Raw genomic sequence first — 24123 nt, 5'->3', positions numbered from 1 at the left:
AGATATTAAATAGACCTATAGATCTATACAAGATAGATATGATATACAAGATATGTTATAATGATAAATATGAGGTCATAGATTCATATGAGGTTATGATTAGAGATCATCTTAGAAAACTTTGGATGAAAACTTTATTCAAAAAATTCATTTTATGAGAATAAATCTTTATAAATATTGAAGAAATACATAAATTAAGGAAAAAAATTATAAGGAAGTATAGGAAATCTTAAAATATAAAATATATATAGATGCTTTAACAAACTTTTCAACATTTCTATATGTTTATAGATATAAGTAGGTAGGTTTGTGGGTTTATAGGTAGTATGCTCTCAAAAACTACCCAGCTTTCCTTTTAAAATAATGTCCAAAAATAAGGTTAAATGTCCAAAACATGTTTTCCAAGCTTTCCTTTTTAAATTTTAAATAAATCTAATGTATTTTTTCATAGAACAGCTTTCATGGAATAAAATTTGATATTTTAAAGATATCGAGTTCGAAACTCCAGAGTAGTTACTTAAGATTTCTTGAGTACTTATATTAGTTGGTATTTTTTAAGATTTTATACTAGACCTTAAATAATTAGTATACTATTTTTTTAAATAAATATAATATTTAAAACTCCTTTAAACCTTTGAACATTTTTTAAAAACCAAAAACCCATAACCCCAGTCCCACTGTGCAACTCATTATATTTATTTAGTTAAGGATGCGCCACACACACATACAAAGACACAAACGCGTCCAAACAAACACATAAACACACACTCACACTCACACACAGATGCGTGTGGCTATGCCTAGACTCGCGAAAAAAAACGTCGGCTGGCAAAAACCGAATAAAAATTGCATATAACACATTACGTATACGCACCGCATGCCCAGCTACGTCCTGGGGAATGGACAGTCACAACGCCCACTGATGCACCAAATGCTACCACCTCCTTGCCTCATTCCCCCCCTTTGAACTCTGGAAGGCACTGTTTCAGCGTTATCCTGACGCTGCTGCGGCATATAGCGGCTACATAGAGGCATAGACCTTTCAAATCCCCCCAAAATAAGCGACGCATGTGTAGGCCTATCAAAAAGTCGCAGTCACGCAAAACGAAGCATATAATGGAAAAGTGCCAAAAAGTACAAAAAAAAAAAATATAAAACAACAAAAAAAACATCATGCAACCAAAAAGGACACGACTGGCAGGATGCAAATGCATCAAGCGATGCACTGCAGCCGACTCGCTCTAACACATGTACTTTTTAGCCGCACGCATGCCATCGGCCACTGGCCAAAAAAATAAAAAAATAAAAAAAAGGATAAAAATTAAAAATAAAACAAGCCAAAAAAAAAAATAAAGGACTAAAAGCATCGAAAATAAATGCACGCGCACCAAAAAAGTAGGCAACACAAAACAAAAAACCCCAAAAGTGGGTGGCCAGTGGGTGGCTTGACCAGAGTGGGTGGGGGCGTGGCAGGGGCTGGATAAAAAACAGTGAGCCGGCCGGCTGGTCTTGCCAACGCCCGACAATATGCAATATGCACTGACATTGAAGCTGCAGCCATGGAAACTGCAACTGCAACTGCAACAGAAATGCCTGCTGCTGCAACTGCTGCTGCCAACGTCAACTGCGACGTCGACGTCAACGTCGACTGCATTGGTGGCGCCAATAAAATTAAAAAATAAGTCAACGGAAAATCGAACGAACGAACGAGTGTTGGTGTTGCATTCCCCTACTTTTTTGTTTTGTTTTTTTTTTTTGCCTATTTTTTTTTTCCATGCGTGCAACATGCAACTGGATGCGTGTGTGTGTGTGTTGCATGAGCAAAACAACCCCCGAAAAAAGGACATACGCACCGGCCAGTCCGGCGAGCCGATTTCAGTTATGGGCGTTTTTTAAGCGTCGCAAAAAAAAGTAACAAAAAATAAAAAAAAACTAAAAAAATAAATTAAAAAAAAAGCCAAATATTATAAAAATGCAATGTGCAGTTAATGCTGTGGGTGGTGGTGGGTGATGGGTGGAACAGTTGCAGTTGTGGATGCAACCAGCAAGTGTAGAGCGATGCAAGGTCGCGGCGTGTGGCAAGCTCCAAACACAAACACAAACACACACACTCACACGTAGGCCAACAAAAAAAAAAAGAGGACAAAACAACGAAAATAAATAAATGCGCATGGAGAGGCAACAAAGTGGAAATTATATAAAAATGCGCTAAAAATCCCTCCACACACACACACACACATACACACTTTTAGGCATTTGCCACACTGCATTTTATTATATACGCTCGCAGTTGCAGTTGCAGTTGCACTTGCATGGATTGCATGCATTTTTTTGTTGCCTGCTTTTGGGCGCCTGAGTGTGAGCAGGCCGACCGTTGGAATGGTTGGATGGATATAGTATTTTCGGTGGGGGGGACGCCTGTGGACGCCCATGGGCGGGGGCCACGTAATATGTTTGTTTAATAGGCCTAGCATGGCTCTTTCTCGCATTTTTTCACCGTTTTTTTGGGAGCTGTGTGTTGCATCCTGCTGGAAAAATATGGCAATGCATCACAAACACGGCCAGAAAAAAATGTAAAAACCCAAAGGCTAGATGCCTTTGCTGAAAAAAATAAGTCTTTAAAATGTATATTCTGATAAATAAATTTATTTAAAATTGTTTTTTATAAAGAAAGTTAAATATAATTCCTAAAATAAAAGAAATATTTAATTAAAATTGCAAGCAAGGTTTTAGAAATAATGAGAAAATCAAATCATAAGCCAGGATAAACATGTATTTAGAAAACTGTTGAGAAACGTTACAAATATGCACAATAAATATTATATTAAAAATATTACATTACTTTAAATATTTTTAAAAGCAAGTCCTTCTTTATTACTTTTTTTTTTTTTAATTTTCCAACAAATTCTTTTTATTTTCCTCAGTGTATTTAAGCCTGTACATTGCAACTATTTCATCTAACAGACAATAAAACCTAGTTTGGCTTTCAATTTAGTTTAAAGCTAGAAATAATTGAGTGTGGCAAGGACTTGTGGCACAAACACCCAACCAACCACCTGTTGAATTCCACAGGACACTCACACACTGACAAGTCCAGGGGGGGGGAGGGCCAGTTTAGAGGACCAAAAGATGGATGGTTTCATTGAGGACATGCTCATGAGAATATATACGTACAAGCACACACACACACACACAGTGATATGCAGACAGGACACACACAGGCAGGACTCTGAGCCATAAATTACTGTTAATTGCCTGCAAAGGCAAACAAATTCTGCACTTTTACCGAAAAATTTGTGGCAATTTATCAGCCAACATGCAACATCGATGCAACTGATTCGTGCCATGTCCTGATATCCTTTTTGGCCAGGATACTATCGAGAGTGATGCATATTTAAGGAATACTGACATTAAGGATATGAAGAGTTCATATATCCTTTTTGGTTTAAAGCTTTTGCTTTCCTTAGGAATGTTTGTAATATAGAATCCTTTTGGCCAAATTCCTTTACAGTCCTGGCCAGAATATGTCTTGTTATTTAAAGTATTGATCAATATTGTATACACCACCACCCACTCCCCCCTTGCCCAATCCTTTTTGTTACTGAATATATCCAAATTGCCTTTAGCGGCTGGAAAATTGCGTGAAAAACGCCCAGGCCTTTTTTTTGTTAAGTCCAGGCCTACGTTATCCTGTTAAGGACTGTTGGGTGGGGGGGTTTTTAAAAAATGGGGGATGTACACACTGGTCCACGCTATGTACCAAAAAATAACGGTAATGCAACCCAGCACCCAAATATCACATTAACATCAACGACATGTATATACATAACGTAAAAAAAAGGACAGTACAAAAAAAAAAACAATAAAGAATTTAATAATAATTTAAAAAAAAAAAAAAAAAAAATTATTTCAACCAAAACTCCTGGTATATACGCACGAAAATAAAATGGAAATGCAGTGAGAGGTGGCCTGTGCAGTGGGTGGTTGGGTGGCTGGGTGGCCGGATATACTGTCCGCCATCAGGCCAATGCATTTTGTTAATCACACGCACACACACACATGTACAATACACACACATACAGTTGCAAAATATTATTTGGTTCATTTTTCCTCTTTTTGGCTTTTCGTTTCGCGTTTTTGTTTTGCTCGTTTTCTCCACTGACATCATTTTTTTTGTTGTTGCCTTGCCTTGTTTTGCGTTTTGTTGTGTTTTCACTTTTTGTTTTGCTTGTTTTCTGCGCGTTGGATGGTGGAGGGAGGAGGGAGGAGGTGTGGGTCTGACTGATTGGGTGGGTGGTGCTGGACAAATTACACATACGCCGCATGGTACATGGTCAGGATGCAACGGTATAAATGTATGTATGTGTGTGTGTGTGTGCGTATTATGAAAATGACATGCAGGCGGCGGTCAAGAGTGGGACAAGGATAGACCAAAAAAATTAAAAAAAATAATAAAAGAAAAAGGACGACGTGCAAAGGAGACAAAACGAGATGAACGAGAGAGAGAGAGAAAGAGAGTTGGGGGCTGGGAAAGTGCGTAAGTGCGCTAGCCTACTCACTCCAACAACTTTCTCTCCCACTCTCAGGCCTATACACTCTTAGGCCCCCCTACTCTTAGTTGCACTCTTAGTCGCACTCTCACTCACTGTCTCACTCTGGCAGGATCGTGTGTGTGCATTTGATTTTGGGAATTAGCGGGAAAGGGTCCAGGTCCAGTTGGGAGGGGGGGTCGATGAGGAGTATCCTTTATTTATCTATACTTTTGGATTATATTAACGTTAACGTTAACATCCTCTCTATCTCACTCTCTCTTACAGTTTTTTTTTAAATCCTTTTCCGGGCAATATATTCCTCTATGTATATTCCGAGTTCTTGATTTTTTTTTTTTCATTTTTTTTTTGATAAACAATAAATTGTTATGCCTACGCGCAGTTATTTATTTGAATTTTTGTACAACTTTTTGTGCATTTTTTTTCAATTCAATATATGTATATATTTATGGGCTTATATTGTCTGAATTGCATACACCAATACACATACAAAGAGACTATACGTATATGTGTTTGATGCAAAAAGGCAGCCATTTTTAAAATGTTAAAAATATAATGTAACTCCTGGGGTTTGGGGTTTAAGGGGGGTTGGGGGTTATAGGATAGGCTCGACAAAGCTCCTCACATGCCATGTCAGCCACGCCCATGACCAGCCCACAATGATCCTTTTTTTTTTGTGTTTATATATTTATTTAAAAAAATGTCTATAGGTGTGTATGGGGATTTTTTTTTTGTTTTTTTATTCAAACGCCCTCTTGTTTACCCGAGCTCTTAATGAAAAATACTGGCCGTCCCACAAAAAATTAGCATAAACGATTTTAATTGATTCCGTTAGGCAGGTGAAATGCAATTGCCACTGCACGGGGTTGATTTTTCCATCAAAGGATGCAGATTCCAGGGAGATCTTCTCAAAAAAAAAAAGAGAAATCGTCGCCAAACAAATCACCAAAAACTTTCTACGCCACAAAACCTGAAGAATACACATACTTTCATATAACCTCATCAATCTTACATGATTTAATGATTTAAGGGCACACTGGTTTCTGGACCTCTCTTCTTTTCTGCATTTTCTACTGATATTTTTTTAAACTTTTTTATTTTTTTTTTTTACTTGTATTGCCCATAGAAAGCTGTGCGCAAATTGCCCAACAATGCCACAACAAAGTCAGGGGCGGTGGCGACGGTGGTAGGGGAGGGGGCCAGTTAGGCCAGTTGCATGGTGGAAGGAAACCCGTTTGTGTGTGTCCCAAAAAAAAAAAAAAAAAAAAAAAATATTGCAAACTCACAAATCTTCTTTTTCGAACGAGTTTGTGTGTCCAAGAGTCTCCTCTTTTACCTTCGTAATTTTTGTGTAATTTTTAGTGCCACTCTGTGTGTGTGTGATCCTCTACACATTTTGGCAAATGACTTCACTATATAACCCCCTCTTTAAATAAAAGAGGGGGGGGCTACCAAGCAAGGCATTTATAATTTCAAAAAAAAAAAAAAAAAAAAAAAACAAACTCGGGCGACGAACGCGCAGCCGAGGTTAACGGCTTCAATGCAACTTTTTTGAGGTTTCTCACAAATACATATATGCTTGAGCGATCGTTGTTATATATAGTTTATATATATATATATATACAGTTTGTATAGCCCGATCGCAGCTCAGCGACCTACACAGAAAACACTCAAAAATTTAGGAAGTAGCCCGAAAAAGGGAGAGAGACCTGCTATCCAGATATATATATACATATATATTATATGCACATTTCAAAGGCCCAAGGGAGAAAGAGAGAGAGAGATAGAGAGAGAGAAAGAGATCCCAAACTTGAAGCTTCGTTTGCCAAAAAAAAAAGTGTTTTTTTTTTGGCAAAAAAATGCTTTCTCGCTCTGGCTTCTAGGGGCTTTGTCGGTTTCTTTGTCGTTTGCATTACATAGATCGCACAACTCCCCATATTCTTTCATCCCCATTACTCTTTCTTCCCCCTGGCCAATCCCACCCTCCCCTTATTCTGCAGTTTGGAATTCTCCGCTTCATGTTCTCTAAAAAGAGACCTAGTGGTCTGTTTTCTTTTTTGGAAATCTTGTACAGTCGGACAAGTGAGGATACGAATCCCATTCCGATTCGGACTTTAGTTACCTTTTTGGTATTTTTTTTTTTTGGGTTATTTTATAGAAGATTGTTTCTTTCGTTTCGGTTTCTTTTGGTGGGAAATCTTCGGGGAGCATGAAATCATGAGGGATCAATGCACTCTTTCGGCTTCTCTACCTCTCTAACACATTATCTTTTTTCGTTCTTTTAGCTTTTTTTTATTTTGGAAGAGCTATTAATTTTCGGAAATGGTTTCTTTATTTAGGAAAGAGTTGCTTTCTTAGTGGTTATTCTTTGGGTGGGGAAATCTTCAGGCGGTTCAAGGTACTTTCTGTTTAATTATTTCTCTAAGTTTTGTGGAGGGAAATTTTTGGTGTATATGGTTTTTAAAGAGTCTTAATCTTCCGTGTAAAAAGACTCGTCTTCTCAGTGTTTTGTTTTGGGTGGGGAAATCTTCAGGGGGTTTAAGGTACTTTTTGTAATATTATTACTCTTACTTTTTTGGAGCAAAATTTAAGGAGGGAATGAAGGGAGTCTTAGTCTAAAGTGTGAAAAGACTAATCTTCTGAATATAGCATTTTTTTGGGAAATCTTCTAAGGTTCCGGTTCTTTTCCAATAAACTTTTCTTCGGGAAATTTTAATTCTATTCTTTTTGTTAAGAATCTGATTCTAGGAGGTATATAATTTTATTCTATTCATATTTCCCTGATATTTTAAAAGAAAATCTCTTTAGAATCAATAAAACTCCTTAAAGAAAATAGAAAAACATTAGAAATATTGTTAGTTTTAAGTGAAATCTTTACAGGAAAATAGTCTTGAAAGGATTATATCCCTCAGGAAAGAAAGGGTAATGTTTTCCATTGTGAATAGGTGTAAAATTTTTGGGGGGAAAATCTTCTCATTCAAAAATCAAAGCTCTATTTAACTTTTAAACACTTTGTGTGTAAAGTCCCCTCCTCCAAACTCCCCATATCGCTTTATAAAGACACCTATGTATGTGAGCTCCCCACCTCACAACTAAGAACATAAAACCTATTCATTATCAATCACGCTTCTGGTTAACCGCCAATTTAGAGGCACTCAGCACAACACTCAACACTTGACATTCCCAACAACTGACAGGACGACTAGAAACATAGAAAGGGGGGGTGGAGTAGTGGGGGTGGAGGATTATAGGCATTAAATGAACAAACCTCAACCCACTTAAATAACATCATAAAATAAACAAGCAACAAATGGTGGCAAAAACTGGTAAAAACAATTTACGAAACTACCAGAAACCGCCTCCCTCCAAAAAAAGGCTTAAATGCCACAAAAATCACACACACACACGTAAAGGGGGGGTGGTGTCAAGATTTTGGTCTAGGGGTTAGATGGCTTAGAAGTGCCGCCAAGAGGCAAAAACCACTTAAGTACGCCTATAAAATGGCTGTGAAAATTTCACACTAAAAACTTTAGCCTTTTCGGAAAAGCCACAACGAAACCCAAAACCCAAAACAGAAAGAGGGGGTAGTGGGGGGAATATATCCTTAAACCAGGACATGTGCGTAACACCAACATTTACGGTGCTAATGATGATGAAGTTGTTGATATGGATGAGTGTGTAAATGAGCTAGAGGAAAAGTTTTTAGGGCGAAAATTCATCATAAAATCACTTAAAATTGTATTAGAATCAACCCCTTTTCGGGTTAGGTTGGGGTGATGTTCCTAAATGGGGTGTCCTGAACACATACATACATACATATAGATAATTGTGTGTCAAAACTTTTCAACCTTTGACCTCACAACCCTTCTCTGGCGTGTGTGTGTCCCATAACTGTTCAGTAATCCTTTGATGGTCCTAATCGTTTTGCCTTCTTATTTGCCTTTTGCTTTCCTTACCATGTCCTGTACACACACATGGACATATCATGCTAATTTGCGGACAGCCGACTTCGTTTGACTTGGCTTCCGGTTCTTGTTGGGATAACGGCAACCGGACACCCCATAAAACTTGGACCTATGCACATGCCCAGACAAGGGTGAAGGGTCCTGGTGTCCTGGTCCTGGTCCTTCCTAACCTTATGCTTATGTGTTCACTCATGTGGCAGCAGCAGCAGAAAGGGGCAACAGGGGCATCAACAAAGTGGCATAAAAGTGTTCAAATCATTTTAGGGTTAATTTCCGCCTTCTTGGGACAGGACATAGACCACAATAACAACAACAACAACAACAAGAGCCATAAGAAAGGCAAGAAAAAGGACTAAGGGGTATGGGGTGTTGAACTAAATGTGGGCGTTTGCCTAATTAATTCACACGATACCTGCCATGAAGTCAGAAAGCTAAGCTGCCCCAAAGCGGCACGCACTTCCTTCAGGCAAGAATGAGGGGTTACACCAGCAAGGACCTTTTCTTTCACCCACAAAACACACACACATTTTTGTGGGTCACTCTTGAATTTCTAATAAATTCAAAAGGATATGTAAGTGTGGTAATTCCCAATTATGACTTCCTTTTTTGGGGAGGTGTTACAAGGACACTCACTATGTGAGACTATGTGAGTCTTAATTTAATAAAATTATTTTATTGCTTAATTTCAAAGATATCCTTAAACAGGATATTCCCCCAAGGGTCAAGAAATGCCCCCACAGCGTGTGTGTGTGTTTGTGAGGGTTGGGTTTGTCAAAAAGGACACCCTTCACACACTTGAGCATTATCCTGGCTATCCACTCTGACCTGCCGCCTTCTTAAGGAGGGGGCGGGGCGGTCGACTTCTTTGGGGGGTGTCGCATTCGCATAATTTGTAGGTCATGCATATTTGGCATGTTTGACATGTTTTCTTGGTGTTTTACATGATAAACACTTGAGGGTGCTGCTGGCAAGGACCAAGGACTTTTGGGTAATCCATATATGTGTGTGTGAGTTGCTTGTGCGTGCGTGCCTTTTGGGGTTTTTTTTTTGGGGGGAAACAATTTCTCAGTCAATTTTGTTTCTCAACTGAGCGAACGGCTGGGCAACTTAATTTGATTTTCGAGTGGAAAACTTTGCCAACCAACCTACCATCCCAACCTACATAGCCTGCATTTCAAAAAGTGGTCACCAGGGAGGTGTCCCTGTCCCTGTCCCTATTCCCTGTACCCCGTTTCACCTTGCAACTCTCTTGCCAACTTGGAGCCCTTCAATCAAATGCTACTAACCGGTTTTCACCAAATCAAGGAGAGCCAAACGAGTTTTGTTAGTTCCGCGGTTACTCCTTTTTTTTTTTGGTTTTTATTATTTTATTTTTTTTTTATTTTAGTTTTTGTAGCGTAACATTTGTGGCCACGTTGCAGCCGCATGCAGGCCAGAAGACTCGTCTTCTACACTCGATCACAAAACTGCACTTTTCTCCCAGCCCTTACCTCTGACTCTCTGACTTCGGCTCCAATTTCAACTTCAGCGGAATCCACTCGGTGGCACTCTGGTCTCTCAATCTCCATCTCCATCTCAATCCTGGCCTGTCTTCTATGTAGGTCGCTGCAATCGGGCAATTTGTGAGGCTTCGGTTTCGCTTTTGGCCACTGGCCCCAGACCCCAGGCCCCTGGCCACTTTCTGACCGGCTGGCTAATGCCTTTTATTTTCAAATCATACTTATCGGAGGGAAGAAATTATCTTCGTTGTAGTATCCCCCATTTGAGAAAAATTTATTCAGCAAATTAGTTTCAATTTGTTTGGGTTTTCAAAGCATATTGTTTGGAAATGAAATAAGAAACAACTGGGGGTATATTCCATAAGAATCGAACAAGGATCGGCCAAGATATAGCCTTCCTAGGGGGTCATACCCCAAAATCGCACTTTCTGCAGGGGTCTCCCCAGGAAAAATATGAAAAAAATGGAAAAAATATTTTGTTGCCAGGTTTTGATGCAGAATGGTGGAGAATCGATCCACAAATCGTTCAAGGTACTCCTCGCCAGAATCGGATGAGAATTGGCCAAGATATAGCCTTTCCAGTGCGCCATACCCCAAAATCGTACTTTCTGCAGGGGTCTCCCCAGGAAAAATATGAAAAAAAACGAAAAAATATTTTGTTGCCAGGTTTTGATGCAAAATAGTGGAGAATCGATCCACAAATCGTTTAAAGTATTCCTTGCAAGAATCGGATGAGAATTTGCCGAGATGTGGCCTTCCTAGGGGGTCATACGCCAAAATCGCACTTTCTGCAGGGGTCTCCCCAGGAAAAATATGAAAAAAATCGAAAAAATATTTTGTTGCCAGGTTTTGATGCAGAATGGTGGAGAATCGATCAACAAATCGTTCAAGGTACTCCTCGCCAGAATCGGATGAGAATTGGCCAAGATATAGCCTTTCCAGTGCGCCATACCCCAAAATCGCACTTTCTGCAGGGGTCTCCCCAGGAAAAATATGAAAAAAAACGAAAAAATATTTTGTTGCCAGGTTTTGATGCAAAATAGTGGAGAATCGATCCACAAATCGTTTAAAGTATTCCTTGCAAGAATCGGATGAGAATTTGCCGAGATATGGTCTTCCCAGGGGGTCATACCCCAAAATCGCACTTTCTGCAGGGGTCTCCCCAGGAAAAATATGAAAAAAATCGAAAAAATATTTTGTTGCCAGGTTTTGATGCAAAATAGTGGAGAATCGATCCACAAATCGTTTAAAGTATTCCTTGCAAGAATCGGATGAGAATTTGCCGAGATATGGTCTTCCCAGGGGGTCATACCCCAAAATCGCACTTTCTGCAGGGGTCTCCCCAGGAAAAATATGAAAAAAATCGAAAAAATATTTTGTTGCCAGGTTTTGATGCATAATGGTGGAGAATCGATCCACAAAGCGTTTAAGGTACTCCTCGCCAGAATCGGATGAGAATTGGCCGATATAGCCTTCCCAGGGGGCCATACCCCAAAATCGCACTTTCTGCAGGGGTCTCCCCAGGAAAAATATGAAAAAAATCGAAAAAATATTTTGTTGCCAGGTTTTGATGCAAAATAGTGGAGAATCGATCCACAAATCGTTTAAAGTATTCCTTGCAAGAATCGGATGAGAATTTGCCGAGATATGGTCTTCCCAGGGGGTCATACCCCAAAATCGCACTTTCTGCAGGGGTCTCCCCAGGAAAAATATGAAAAAAATCGAAAAAATATTTTGTTGCCAGGTTTTGATGCATAATGGTGGAGAATCGATCCACAAAGCGTTTAAGGTACTCCTCGCCAGAATCGGATGAGAATTGGCCGATATAGCCTTCCCAGGGGGCCATACCCCAAAATCGCACTTTCTGCACGGGTCTCCCCAGGAAAAATATGAAAAAAATCGAAAAAATATTTTGTTGCCAGGTTTTGATGCATAATGGTGGAGAATCGATCCACAAATCGTTTAAGGTACTTCTCGCCAGAATCGGATGAGAATTGGCCAAGATATAGCCTTCCCAGTGGGCCATACCCCAAAATCGCACTTTCTGCACGGGTCTCCCCAGGAAAAATATGAAAAAAATCGAAAAAATATTTTGTTGCCAGATTTTGATGCAGAATGGCGGAGAATCGATCCACAAATCGTTTAAGGTACTTCTCGCCAGAATCGGATGAGAATTGGCCAAGATATAGCCTTCCCAGTGGGCCATACCCCAAAATCGCACTTTCTGCAGGGGTCTCCCCAGGAAAAATATGAAAAAAATCGAAAAAATATTTTGTTGCCAGGTTTTGATGCATAATGGTGGAGAATCGATCCACAAATCGTTTAAGGTACTTCTCGCCAGAATCGGATGAGAATTGGCCAAGATATAGCCTTCCCAGTGGGCCATACCCCAAAATCGCACTTTCTGCACGGGTCTCCCCAGGAAAAATATGAAAAAAATCGAAAAAATATTTTGTTGCCAGGTTTTGATGCATAATGGTGGAGAATCGATCCACAAATCGTTTAAGGTACTTCTCGCCAGAATCGGATGAGAATTGGCCAAGATATAGCCTTCCCAGTGGGCCATACCCCAAAATCGCACTTTCTGCACGGGTCTCCCCAGGAAAAATATGAAAAAAATCAAAAAAATATTTTGTTGCCAGGTTTTGATGCAGAATAGTGGAGAATCGATACACAAATCGTTTAAGGTACTCCTTCCAAGAATCGGATGAGAATTGGCCAAGATATGGCCTTCCCAGAGGGCTATATGCCAAAAACAGTGAAATTTGGGGAAACCTCCCAAACAAAATTTAAAAAACAGTCAGAGAAGTCCACAAATAAATCCACAAATGGGATTCATAATTTTTCCAAAATTAGCTGTGCAAAATAGTTATCCTTTATTCGTGCATCCGCGTGTCCTAGGGCGTATCCGTATCCTGGCAGGACCTGCCCTGCCAATGCGATTAACACATCAAGCCGCATTTGACCGATAGGGACAATAAATCAGGGAGCGCTTAATCGTGGGGAGGGCTATCTGGGAAATGGGCCAGGCTAGAATGCATGGGGCAGGACATTTCTTGAGGCAGGACACTCCCAGGACATCTAGCCAGTCTCGCGCCGAGCCACTTGATTCGATTTGTTGTTGTTGTTGTCGCCGTCACAGCGACACATCCAGGACACGCGCCACACACACGCAAGCACACATGTCTGGTTGCCAGGATTACTGCCCCAGACAGGATGTGTACGGGATGGGGTGTCGGGGGGCGTGGTGTGGTGTGGTGTTGAGTGGGGGTGGGGAGGGTGTTTCGACTGCTGCCATGACAGCACTTAGCCTTAGTCGGGCGCCCAAGGTCACTTGGGTAGAGCTGTGAAGCTGTGGAGAGTCTTCTTAAGGCAGACAAGGACATCCCACTAATATACACACACACACACACACACACATGGACGCCCACTTACGGAGACTGTGTGGCAACCTGTTGAGAATAGCTAGCCGTGCCACAAAAAAAAAAGAAAAGAAAAGAAAAGAAAAGCCAAAGAAAAGAAAAGAAATAAGAAAGCTAAGCGCGAGAAAATCCTTCTGGCAGAGACACAAAAAAATAAAAGAAAAAAGAAGAAAGGAAGGCTAGCTACTAGATAAAGTCGTTCTAAAAGATACACTTTTTTTTAAGGATTTTTGACAAGGTCCTGAGACTATTTAGAAAGGACTTCTAGACAAGTCTTTTTATAATAAATATTTATTCCTTATAGGAGGAAAGGATAATACTTCCTTCCTTGTAATACCTTCTTCAAGAGTATATTAAGAAAAGGCACTCCCCCCTCTTAAAAAAATAAGGGGTGGTCAATGGCCTACAGGTGGTTTTTTGGGCTTTTCTTTTCTTACATATTTTTTTTTTGAGGGGGGGCCGCCACGCGTGTGTGTCAGCTGTTGGTGTAATTAGAACCGAGTCCTGTGTGCGAGTCCTGTGAGCTTCTGCCTTCTGCTTGGGTTTCCATTCCAAGAACAATGTCTGCCCGGTCCATCTCAGACAACATGGAGGGGGTGGGTGTTGGGATGATGCTTCCTCAAGGTCGTCAGAGCTGGTCCTTTTTGTTCCTTTTTCACCTGTTACCTGTTACCTTTGCCTTGGAAATTCATCACTTGGTTTCTGGGTTCTGGGTCCTGGGTCCTGGGTTTTTTTTTTGTTTCTAGCTTAGCCAGCAGGACTTCCCCCCTTCGTTCCTCGTCCTGATGGCAAAAGCAACAAAAAAAATTACAGAAGAAGAAACGCAAAAAAAAAATACAAGAGACGAAGCCAGCAAGGACGAGAGTGAAAGTCTGCCCACATGGGATGAAGCCTTACGCACTTGCCACACACACACATTCAGACTCTTACAGTTACAAATACACCCACTCACTGGCTGCGTTGACGCCAACGCCAACGCCGACGCTGACGCTGACGTTGACAGCGACGTCGCCGATACACCAATACCAATACACAGTCACTCACCAATACAAGTGTAGCCGAAAGGCTCCTTCTCGTTCCCCCTTTCTTGGCTGCTGACGCTCTGCTGGCGCTCTGCCGGCGTCGCTGTCGTTACTGCTACTGTTTATTTTGGTGGCAGGCCCCCGTCCCCTTGCCACTCTACGCCACTGTCGGGAATCGTTTTTCTTCTTTTCCTCATTTTTCCACCCACCCCCCTCTAGGAAACTTTTCTTAACTTTTTCTTTGCTTCGACTCTTGGATTTCATTTTTTTCGCAGCAGGGTTTCTCTTTGGCGCTTCTCTTTGGAAATAGTTTCATACTTAAGAGATGTACCCCCTCCCCCCTCCACCCTCCTCCCTTTTTTATAGAGGGTGAGTGGGGGTACCTCTACTTTTTCCCGGGATCTATGGGGATGAGGATGGGAACCTTGTATTTTTTTTTTTTGGCACAAGCTTTTCTTTAGGAGCTTGGAGCTAGAGAGCTTTTAATTGCGGTTATAGTTTCCGGTTTCTGTCTTGGCTTGGCTTTGATCGTTAGCCAAGCTTTGAACCTTTGAATTCTTCAAAGAATTGCTCAGCTATCTGGCTCTTTCTTACTTACGGTTAAGCTTTGTGAGTTAAAGAAGTGTCTTGGCTAAGTAAGTTTTAAATGAAGAATTGAAAGATCGAAGTTTGTAGCCAAGTTTCAAACCCAGTCTTTGTAGATTTGTAAAAAAAAAACATCTCTCTTTTGTGTTTTTTTGAAGAATTGTTTATCTGAGTAATGCCGGCTAGCTCATTGAATGTCTTAAGAATGAAGACTTAGTTTTAGTCTCTTTTCATCCCAAATTCTTCTGGCAAGACGTGTTTGAATCCAAAAGACTTCGAAGAATCGCAAAGAATTGCGAAGAATTCAGATTAAAGATGATTAGTGTCGTTCTTGTCCAACATCGATGACATGCCCAGATACTAGATAACATGGATGTCTGGCTCCATTTTATTTTTTTTTTCTTTCTCGAAGATTTGAAAAAAAAATCAGCTTCGAAGAGCCGTTCGATTATCACGTAGCTATGGAATACCTATCCAAGTGATGGGAGTCTTCCATATACATAGATATCATTAAAGAAGTTGGGAATCCAAGCACCGGACATTCTCTTTATCCGTATCTATAGTATTCTTTTCACAATCATTTCCGGAATGGAAAAAATCTAAAAAATTGCACGCACATGGAATAAAGATTATCTCTTGTAAACCCTTAACACCTGTGTTTTTTTTTTAAAAGATACTTATAGAATATATATCTCTTTTTTTGAAAGTAAGTTCTATAATGAATCATGGGGAAATTCCAATTTTTTTGGAGGGTCTTTTAAGATATTACCAAACTAAAATTCCCAAAGCTCCTGTTTTTCGAGAACGTGCCTGATATTATAGAGTCTTATGCATTAAATAGGCTTCGGTAGGTACTACCTTTCCGGTAAAACCTAGAACGTGTTTAAATGACGCACCACGAATTTTGGAATATTTTTTTGGATGCGTAACTCCCTCACATCACTTAGCCCCATGTACGTGTAAGAATCATAAACAAAACTTAAAAAAAAAAACCAAAAAAAAAAAAAATATATACCTAAATGACCTTGAAGTCTGGAAGATTTTTGGCAAATCGATCAACGTTCTTAATTTTTTAACAATTGCGTGCATTTTAAGAGAATTTTTGGTAATACTTGTACTATGTCTAGAGGCCCAAATCACGTAATCTGTTGAATTTAAGATTACTCATACCACTTGGAGATGAAAAACAAAAAGAAGAACTATGGACATCTCCGGTGCGGAAGTACATGCGACAAGAATACTCTCTGGTTATTGGTACATGCATGCAAAAGACTCTCTTCCGGTCTCTGGCACGTGGCTGGGAGAGTATTCTCCGGAGCGGGTTACGGGTCTCTTTGGGTAATAACACCAGTTGCCGTACTTAAATCACGCCGCTTTCGATCGGCATTCGAGTTATGCAACACTCTCGGAAACGGACAGTACCCCAGCCAGCCCCAAAGACCTTTTAAGCGAGCTCGCACCGCTCAAAGTCACCAGTTGCCGTTGCAGTTTCGCTTGCAACACAGGAGACACATTAACTTTCAACACAAATGCTCTTCTAGGATCTAAAAAAAAAAAAAAACACAATTAGTTAAAAAAAAAAGTGAAGTGCTAATAAAAAAAAAAAATAACAAAGATGCAGTGCCTCTGGTCGACACTGCTTGGCCTTGTGGCTGTGCTCGTCCAGGTCACTGGTCGTTCGGTGCGTCAGGTCTCTGGTAGCTACCATCCCGGATATTACGGACAACCGGCACCCTATCCGGCCTATCATCATGCCCCACTGCCCTACGGCTACGGATACCAGGCCCCACCACCGGTCTATAGTCCGGCACCAGCCGCCTATTATGGCAATGTCTATGGAGTCTTTAAGGATTTTCCGGGTGGCGGAAGTCCAGTTAGATACGATTATGTAAGTTGAAAGGATAACTAAAAAGAATGAGGTTTAATTTTTGAAAAAAACTCTTTAAAGAACAATCGCTGCTCTCGTAACTATGTGGGTATTAAACCACATCCCGACCAGCAGCAGTATTACTACATTTGTCAGCCAAACTGTGTGATTTTCAGCAAATGCCCCAACCACGAAGTGAGTTTATTATTAAAATTTCATTTAAGAACTCCCCTAAGTATAAGGATTCGCTATTCTTTTGTAGAAATTCAATCCCAGCAGTGGAAGATGTGTCCAGCAACAGATTCAGTCTCTTAACTTGCCCCTGAACCGACCAACGTGCCAGAAAGAGGGACGTTTCCCGCATCCACATGACTGCAAAGTGTACTATCGTTGCCACAAAAATCAAACAGAACCGTGGCTCTTTGCCTGTCCGGAGGGCACGGTATTCTCCTCACTGGAGAGGAAGTGTTTGCCCGGGGACCAGTGCCCCTCGACAGAGATCTCCGACAGCGGCAGCTACATTCCACAGAACTGTGAGTTGAAGTTCCCCGAGTGCGCCGAGGAGGGCACCTTCCGTTCGCCGACGGACTGCGCCTTGTACTACACTTGCCGATTGCAAAAGGAAACCGGAAATTTCCTGCAGACGAGGTTCAAGTGCCCGGGCAGCAACAGCTTCGACCTGGACAAGAAGCTGTGTCGACCATGGAATGAGGTGGAGTGCTTTGATTATGTCCCGGGTCCGGTGCCGGGTCCTTTTGCGCCACTGCCTTACTACCCGCCCTATCCGGCTGCTCTGCCGCTCTACGAGGATGACTACGACACGGGTGCGGGTGCGGGCAAGGAGCAGGAGACCGCTGTCCTAAAATCGGATCGTGCCAAGAGCTTTGCGAAGCCTTCCGTCAACATAGTCATCCTGCCCACCACGCCCACCACCACCAGCCCCACCACTACTACGACGGCAGAGCCCAACCATCCCACATACTCGTATCCTTACTATTATCCTTCCTACGAAAAGTCCCATCATACCAGCAGCAAGGAAGAGCCCGCTCTGAAGAGTCTGAAGCTGGAGGAGGAGACTATCCCAGAGAACGTGGACATTGTGATTCTTCCCACGACGACAACGAAAAAGTACGAGTACGTGAAGTACACCAAGGCCAAGATTGAGGAAGAGAAGGTCACAGAGGCTCCCAAAAGGGAAGCCCGAAAGTCGCTGAAGGGCTTGAGCTTATCCGAGAATATTGTGATTCTTCCGACGACGACAACGGCTCCAGTGGTTACTTGCCCCACACATCCAACACAGAGTACGACCAAGAAGCCAGAAACAACTAGTACGACCACCAAGAAGCCAACTACCACCACAACTACAACCGAGAAGACAACGACAACCACGACTCCAAAGCCTACAACGACGACTCCGAAGCCAACAACAACTACGACTAAGAAGACGACAACCACCACGACTGAAAAGCCCACGACTACAACTAAGAAACCCACAACAACTACTGAAAAGACTACAACGACCACGACAGTGAGAACTACAACGACTACGAAGGCTACTACCACACAGAAACCCACTCCAACAAAGAGGGAAACCACTACAGTGACCACGACTACCGAAAAGCCAACAACCACAACTCATAAACCAACGACTACGACTCCTAAACCGACAACTACTACTGAGAAACCAACGACAACTACCCAGAAACCAACTACGACTACTCCGAAGCCGACAACCACCACTGAGAAGCCGACAACCACACAGAAACCGACACCAACCAAGAGGGAAACGACAACTATTAGTACGACAGAGAAGCCTAAGACCACGCTTAACCCAATAACGACAACCACCAAGAAGACAACCACCGCTGAACCAAAAACAACGACCAAGACAAGCACAACAGTGACGACAACCACACAGAAACCAACAACGACGACTCTAAAAACAACGACTCCTAAGCCCACAACCACAGAGAAGACTACTCCAAAGCCCACAACTACAGAGAAGACTACTCCTAAGCCCACAACCACAGAGAAGACTACTTCTAAGCCTACAACGACTGAGAAGACAACTCCCAAGTCTACAACCACTGAGAAGACAACTCCCAAGCCTACAACTACCGAGAAGACAACTCCCAAGCCTACTACCACTGAGAAGACTACTCCTAAGCCTACAACGACAGAGAAGACAACTCCTAAGCCCACAACCACAGAGAAGACTACTCCTAAGCCTACAACGACTGAGAAGACAACTCCTAAGCCTACAACCACTGAGAAGACAACTCCTAAGCCCACAACCACAGAGAAGACGACTCCTAAGCCTACAACTACTGAAAAGACTACTCCTAAGCCTACAACTACCGAGAAGACAACAACAACTCCAAAACCTACAACCGAGACCTCTACGACTCAGAAGACAACCACCATTACGACCACAACCACTCCAAAGCCAACAACTACGACTAAGAAACCAACAACAGTGACGAGTACTACCCAGAAGACAACGACAACTACTCAGAGACCCACAACCTCAACACCAAAGCCCACGACTTCCACTCCGAAGCCAACAACGACTACCAAACTGACAACCATTTCTTCTACAACTTCTAAGAAGACAACAGAAACGACTCCCAAGACAACAACCACCCAGAGACCGACAACAACCACTCCTAAACCAACAACAGTGACAATAACGACACCAAAGCCCTCGACTGTGACAACAACGACACTGAAACCGACGACAACCACTGCCAGGACAACGACAACGAAGAAAACAACAATTCTTCCAAGTTCCAGTAGCTCCACCACCACCACCACCGAGTTGACCACCAAACCACACTGTCCCGATTCGGACAACACTTCAGGTAAGATATAAAGACCTCCCCAGGGAGTATGACTTACATTCCATGACTTTGCTGGAAAGTGAAGAGCATTTACTGAAGAACACTTGCCTTACAGACACAAACACACAAAGCAAATGCACACGTCCATCAGAAGTAGTTCTGAAGTCACTTAGAATCCAACAGACCGAGTCACTTCAGCCACAACCACCACAGCAACAACCACTCAGACAAAACCAAGAAACACACATCCACACTAAGATACCCGCCGGCAAGAGTGTTTTGGGGGAGAACCTCATCTCCGGCGGAGTGGGGCAGAGTCCAGACTACATGGACGATGGCCCCCGGGAAGATGGATCGGCGGAGAGTGGATCCTCGGGACAGAACACCACAAAGCTGCCCACCACCACCCTGTCCACACTGGCGGCGGCTCAGCTTTTGCGGCGGCTGTTCCATGTGATCTCCACCACGCCCACCCCGCCGACCACTCCCCGGCTGACCTTGGCCCAGATGGCGCGCCACAATCTGGCCACATCGAAGCCTTTCATCGCCCACTCCCTGAGGCTGTCCATCAAGCAGCTGGCCTCCACCCAGAAACGATCCATTGGCCTGCAGCCGAGGGTCCTGAATACGACTAGCAGCCGGGAAAATGGCATTCCAGAGGACTCTGAGTACTACGACGAGGATACGGCGGAGCAGTACGGCGATGAGGAAACTGAAGTGGCTTCCGCCAAGGCGGCTAGCACCACGGTGGCTGCGGTGCTGCCTCTTCAGCCCACCACAACCACTGAGAAGAAGCCAGAAGAGACTACAACTACGCCAAAGCCAACCACTTCCAGTACTGCCCAGCCCGAGTATGAAGACGAGTCCGGAAGCTCGGATTACGCCAATGATGAGCCCGCGGATGCGGAGAATGAAATACCAAGTGGAGCGAAGAGTCTAGAAGAACGCAAGAGTCTTTTACTAAACTTGCTCAAGCAGAGATTGTATCAAACAGAAGAGGCAACCACCACAACAACTTCGGCAACCCCCACAACCTCCACAAGCTCCAAGACCTCCACAACCTCCACAACTTCCACAAGCTCCACGACCTCTACAAGCTCCACGACCTCTACAACATCCACCACCACCACAGTAGAACCTCAGATCTCAAGCACCACCACACTAAGACCAGCTGTAGTAGCTAAGAACTCAACTTCCTCAGAATCCTATGAAGATGAGGATTATATGGAAGATGAACCCATATCCTCCAAGACAGAACCAGAAGCTAAGAATCTTGAATCCAAGCTGATAGTTAAACCAACAGTAGCTCCTGCCAAGAGACACATAATCCCTGAATTGTCTTTCAATTTACAACAAAATGAAGTTGTGTCTTCGGAAGTCAAAGCTTTGAGTGATAATGTCCTGTTTCAAGGAGTAGCAGAACCCCTTCGTCAACCTTTGAGGCTTACAAGTTCTTCGTTAGTTTTGAAACCAACAGCGATACCAACAGTTACACAAACAACTTCACCTACACCTTCAACAACACCAATCTTTAGAAGATTTTCTATAAAATCTTTAAGAACTTCTACCAAAGATGTAGAATTCAAAACTGAGACACCAGAAGCCACTATAAAAACTACATCACTTCCATTAAGAAACATTCCAACAACTACACCAACAAATGCTACAATCTTTAAAAGATTTTCTATAAAATCTTTAAGAACTTCTACCAATAATGTAGAAAACCAAACTGAAAGACAAGAACCCACTTTAAGATCCACAACTCTTCCATTAAGAAACATTCCAACAACTACACCAACAACAGCTACAATCTCTAGAAGATTTGCTACAAAATCTTTAAGAATCTCCAACGAAAATGTAGAAACTAAAACACTTCCAAGAAGACAACCCACAGTCACAACAGAATCATCTAGAATTCTAAAAACCCTCAAAGAAAGTGCCACAGCCACAAGTCCATCTAAACAGAATCCATCACATAGGCCGCGCCAAGAGGTGCTGACTGTAAACAGTAAGCCCTGGCTGCTGTTGGCCAAAAACCAAACCGTTCACCTAACTCCCATCGCCACTGCCGGCCACCCAGTGAACCAAAATCAAACTGAAACGAGACCATTCTCTGAACATTCCACAATAGTTGCCACACCGGACGATGAACTCTCCACCGAAAAGGTGCCCCAACTCATTGTGAAGGTGTACGAGCCCATCGACCTAAAGATTGTGTTCTGCCCCAAGTCCTGTGACGAGGATCATGACCACAAATATGGTAATTAATACTTTGCATTCTTTAAAAAATTATTGTTAAATTTTAAATGAATATTTTTTGTAAATTACTTTGTAGACCCAGCTGATAATCATAAGAAGCCCAGCTGTTTTGGAAGCGGATGCGACAAGGAGGAGGATGATGTCCATAAACATGTCGCCATCCAGTGGAAGCCACTGGAGATGAGTGACGTGGCCAGTTTCCAGAATGCAGGCTAAGAACCATCTACTTTTGTAAATGATTAACTCTTAAAAATATGATTAACTCTTAAATATAAAGCCAATAGACATTAAAAAATAAATAGATATTTTTAAAAAACTTGTTTTGGGTGTTATTTTTTAAGAAAAAGGATGCTTAAAGAAAGCATGCTTTGAAAGGGGTCTTTAATTAAAGATTTTAAGGATTATAAGCAGAAAAATCAACCAATTGGCTAAAAAAAAGTACAGAAAACATACAGACATACTAAAAATTGGAAAAAGTATGCTTACCAACAAAATTTTCTTGAAAAAGCATGCTTTGAAAAAAGTGAAGAGTTCGTTTTCTGAGGCTATCTAGAAATGCACTCTGTTTTAAAAAGAAAAAGCAACTTATTGGCTAGAAAACTAACAGGAAAAAAAGGCAGAAAACATATTGACAGAAAAACAGCGGAAAAAGCATGCTTGGGCAAAAAGCATATTTCAAAAAAGCATGCTTAGTAAAAGGTCTTAAATGTACGTTTTTTAGGAATAACTGAGATTGCACTGGGTTTCAAAAGAAAATACGTATTATAAGCCAACACACAGAGTAAATAAAATTAGAAAAAGCATCCCTAAAAAAAGCATACTTGAACAAAAAGCATACTTCAAAAAAGCATGCTTAAAAAAGGCCTTAAATATAACGTTTAGAGGACTATCTGAGAATGCCTTCGGTTGCAAAAGAATATTGTCCAAAAAACTGAAAAGCAAAAGCCACAAAAATCGAAAAAAGCATGCTTGGACAAAAAGCATGCTTGGACAAAAAGCATGCTTGGATAAAAAATGAAGAAAAACTGCACTTTTCCGCCCAATGCCGAACGTCCTTCAGGCTTCAGTCAGGCTCTGTGTGTGTGGTGGCAAGTTGGAGGTGGCAAGCATGGGCAGTGGGTCGTCATGTGGCTGGTTGCATCATTGCTTTGAGTGGGTGGGTGTGTGTGTGTCTGTCTGTCTGCCCAGAAGTAGGTGCCACCTGTTGTGCTGTGCTGCATGTGCTGGATGTGCTGGGTGGGCGGGTGTACGGGTGTTGGGTTATGGATGCAACAAAAGAAAGAAAGACCCCTAAAACCAGTCACCAAACTCGAGGCAAACACTCACATGCCCCAAACCAAGCCATATGCCACATGCTATATGCTACATGCTGCATGCCACTTGCCACCAGGCGCCCAGTGATGACAGAAAATGTCGGCAATGTTGCAATTCGTTTTATATTCTTTTATTTTTTTTGGTTTTTTTTTGCTGCTGTTATTGTTTCTGATTTATTCTGATGTTTGTTGATGGTTTTTTTTTTGAGTGCACTCCTCTAGCCTCTAAGTATTGGCTTTGGGGGCGATTTACAGTTATGCGTGCCACAAATCGGCATCAAATGCGCTTAGCCCCCCTCGGATGTTTCGGCACAAATCTCCAGTCGGCCATGAATAATTCAACAGTTCAACAGTTGGCCAAAAAAAATCTGCTACGCATCTAACTATGGCTCACACAATTTGCAATTTCCAAGGATGTGCTTTGTAAGGATATATTCCAACCATCCTCATCCTCACACCCTTGCTCTTCCTGAAAGCTTACTTACACATGCTACAAGCTTGATGCTATGCTCTGGTGTGCAAATCCTTTTTATGCCCGCATTATATAGTTGGCACGCGGCAGTCGACAGAGCAAGGATGGCAAAGGACGACTCGTAAGGACACCACCAAGGAACGTCACATTTGGCACACGATACGCGAGCGTCATTCAATTCCATTTCCATTTCAACATTTCTTACACATTTCCACATTTCAGCATATCTTGTGTAGTACGCCCAGTACCCAACCCCAACCAGGACACATTTTCACATTTCCATTTTGGTGGAAAAAGCGCGCAATGCCATTCCATGGGCCATATAACCA

General features: G+C 42.1%; 1 protein-coding gene across 1 annotated transcript; it reads left to right on the top strand.

The window, feature by feature from the left end:
• The first annotated feature begins 16658 nt into the window (after window positions 1-16658).
• On the top strand, window positions 16659-22225 carry Mur2B (Mucin related 2B). The gene is made up of 6 exons (XM_070277283.1): window positions 16659-16931; window positions 16992-17105; window positions 17173-19771; window positions 19866-21207; window positions 21592-22010; window positions 22086-22225. Exons 1-6 carry the CDS (start codon window positions 16659-16661, stop codon window positions 22223-22225), a joined length of 4887 nt encoding a protein of 1628 aa, XP_070133384.1.
• Window positions 22226-24123: the final 1898 nt, after the last annotated feature.

The sequence above is a fragment of the Drosophila bipectinata genome, chromosome XL (genome assembly GCF_030179905.1).
Source record: "Drosophila bipectinata strain 14024-0381.07 chromosome XL, DbipHiC1v2, whole genome shotgun sequence".
Classification (NCBI taxonomy): domain Eukaryota; kingdom Metazoa; phylum Arthropoda; class Insecta; order Diptera; family Drosophilidae; genus Drosophila; species Drosophila bipectinata.
Note: the sequence above shows the minus strand (reverse complement) of the source record. Positions and strands in the feature narration are given on the sequence as shown.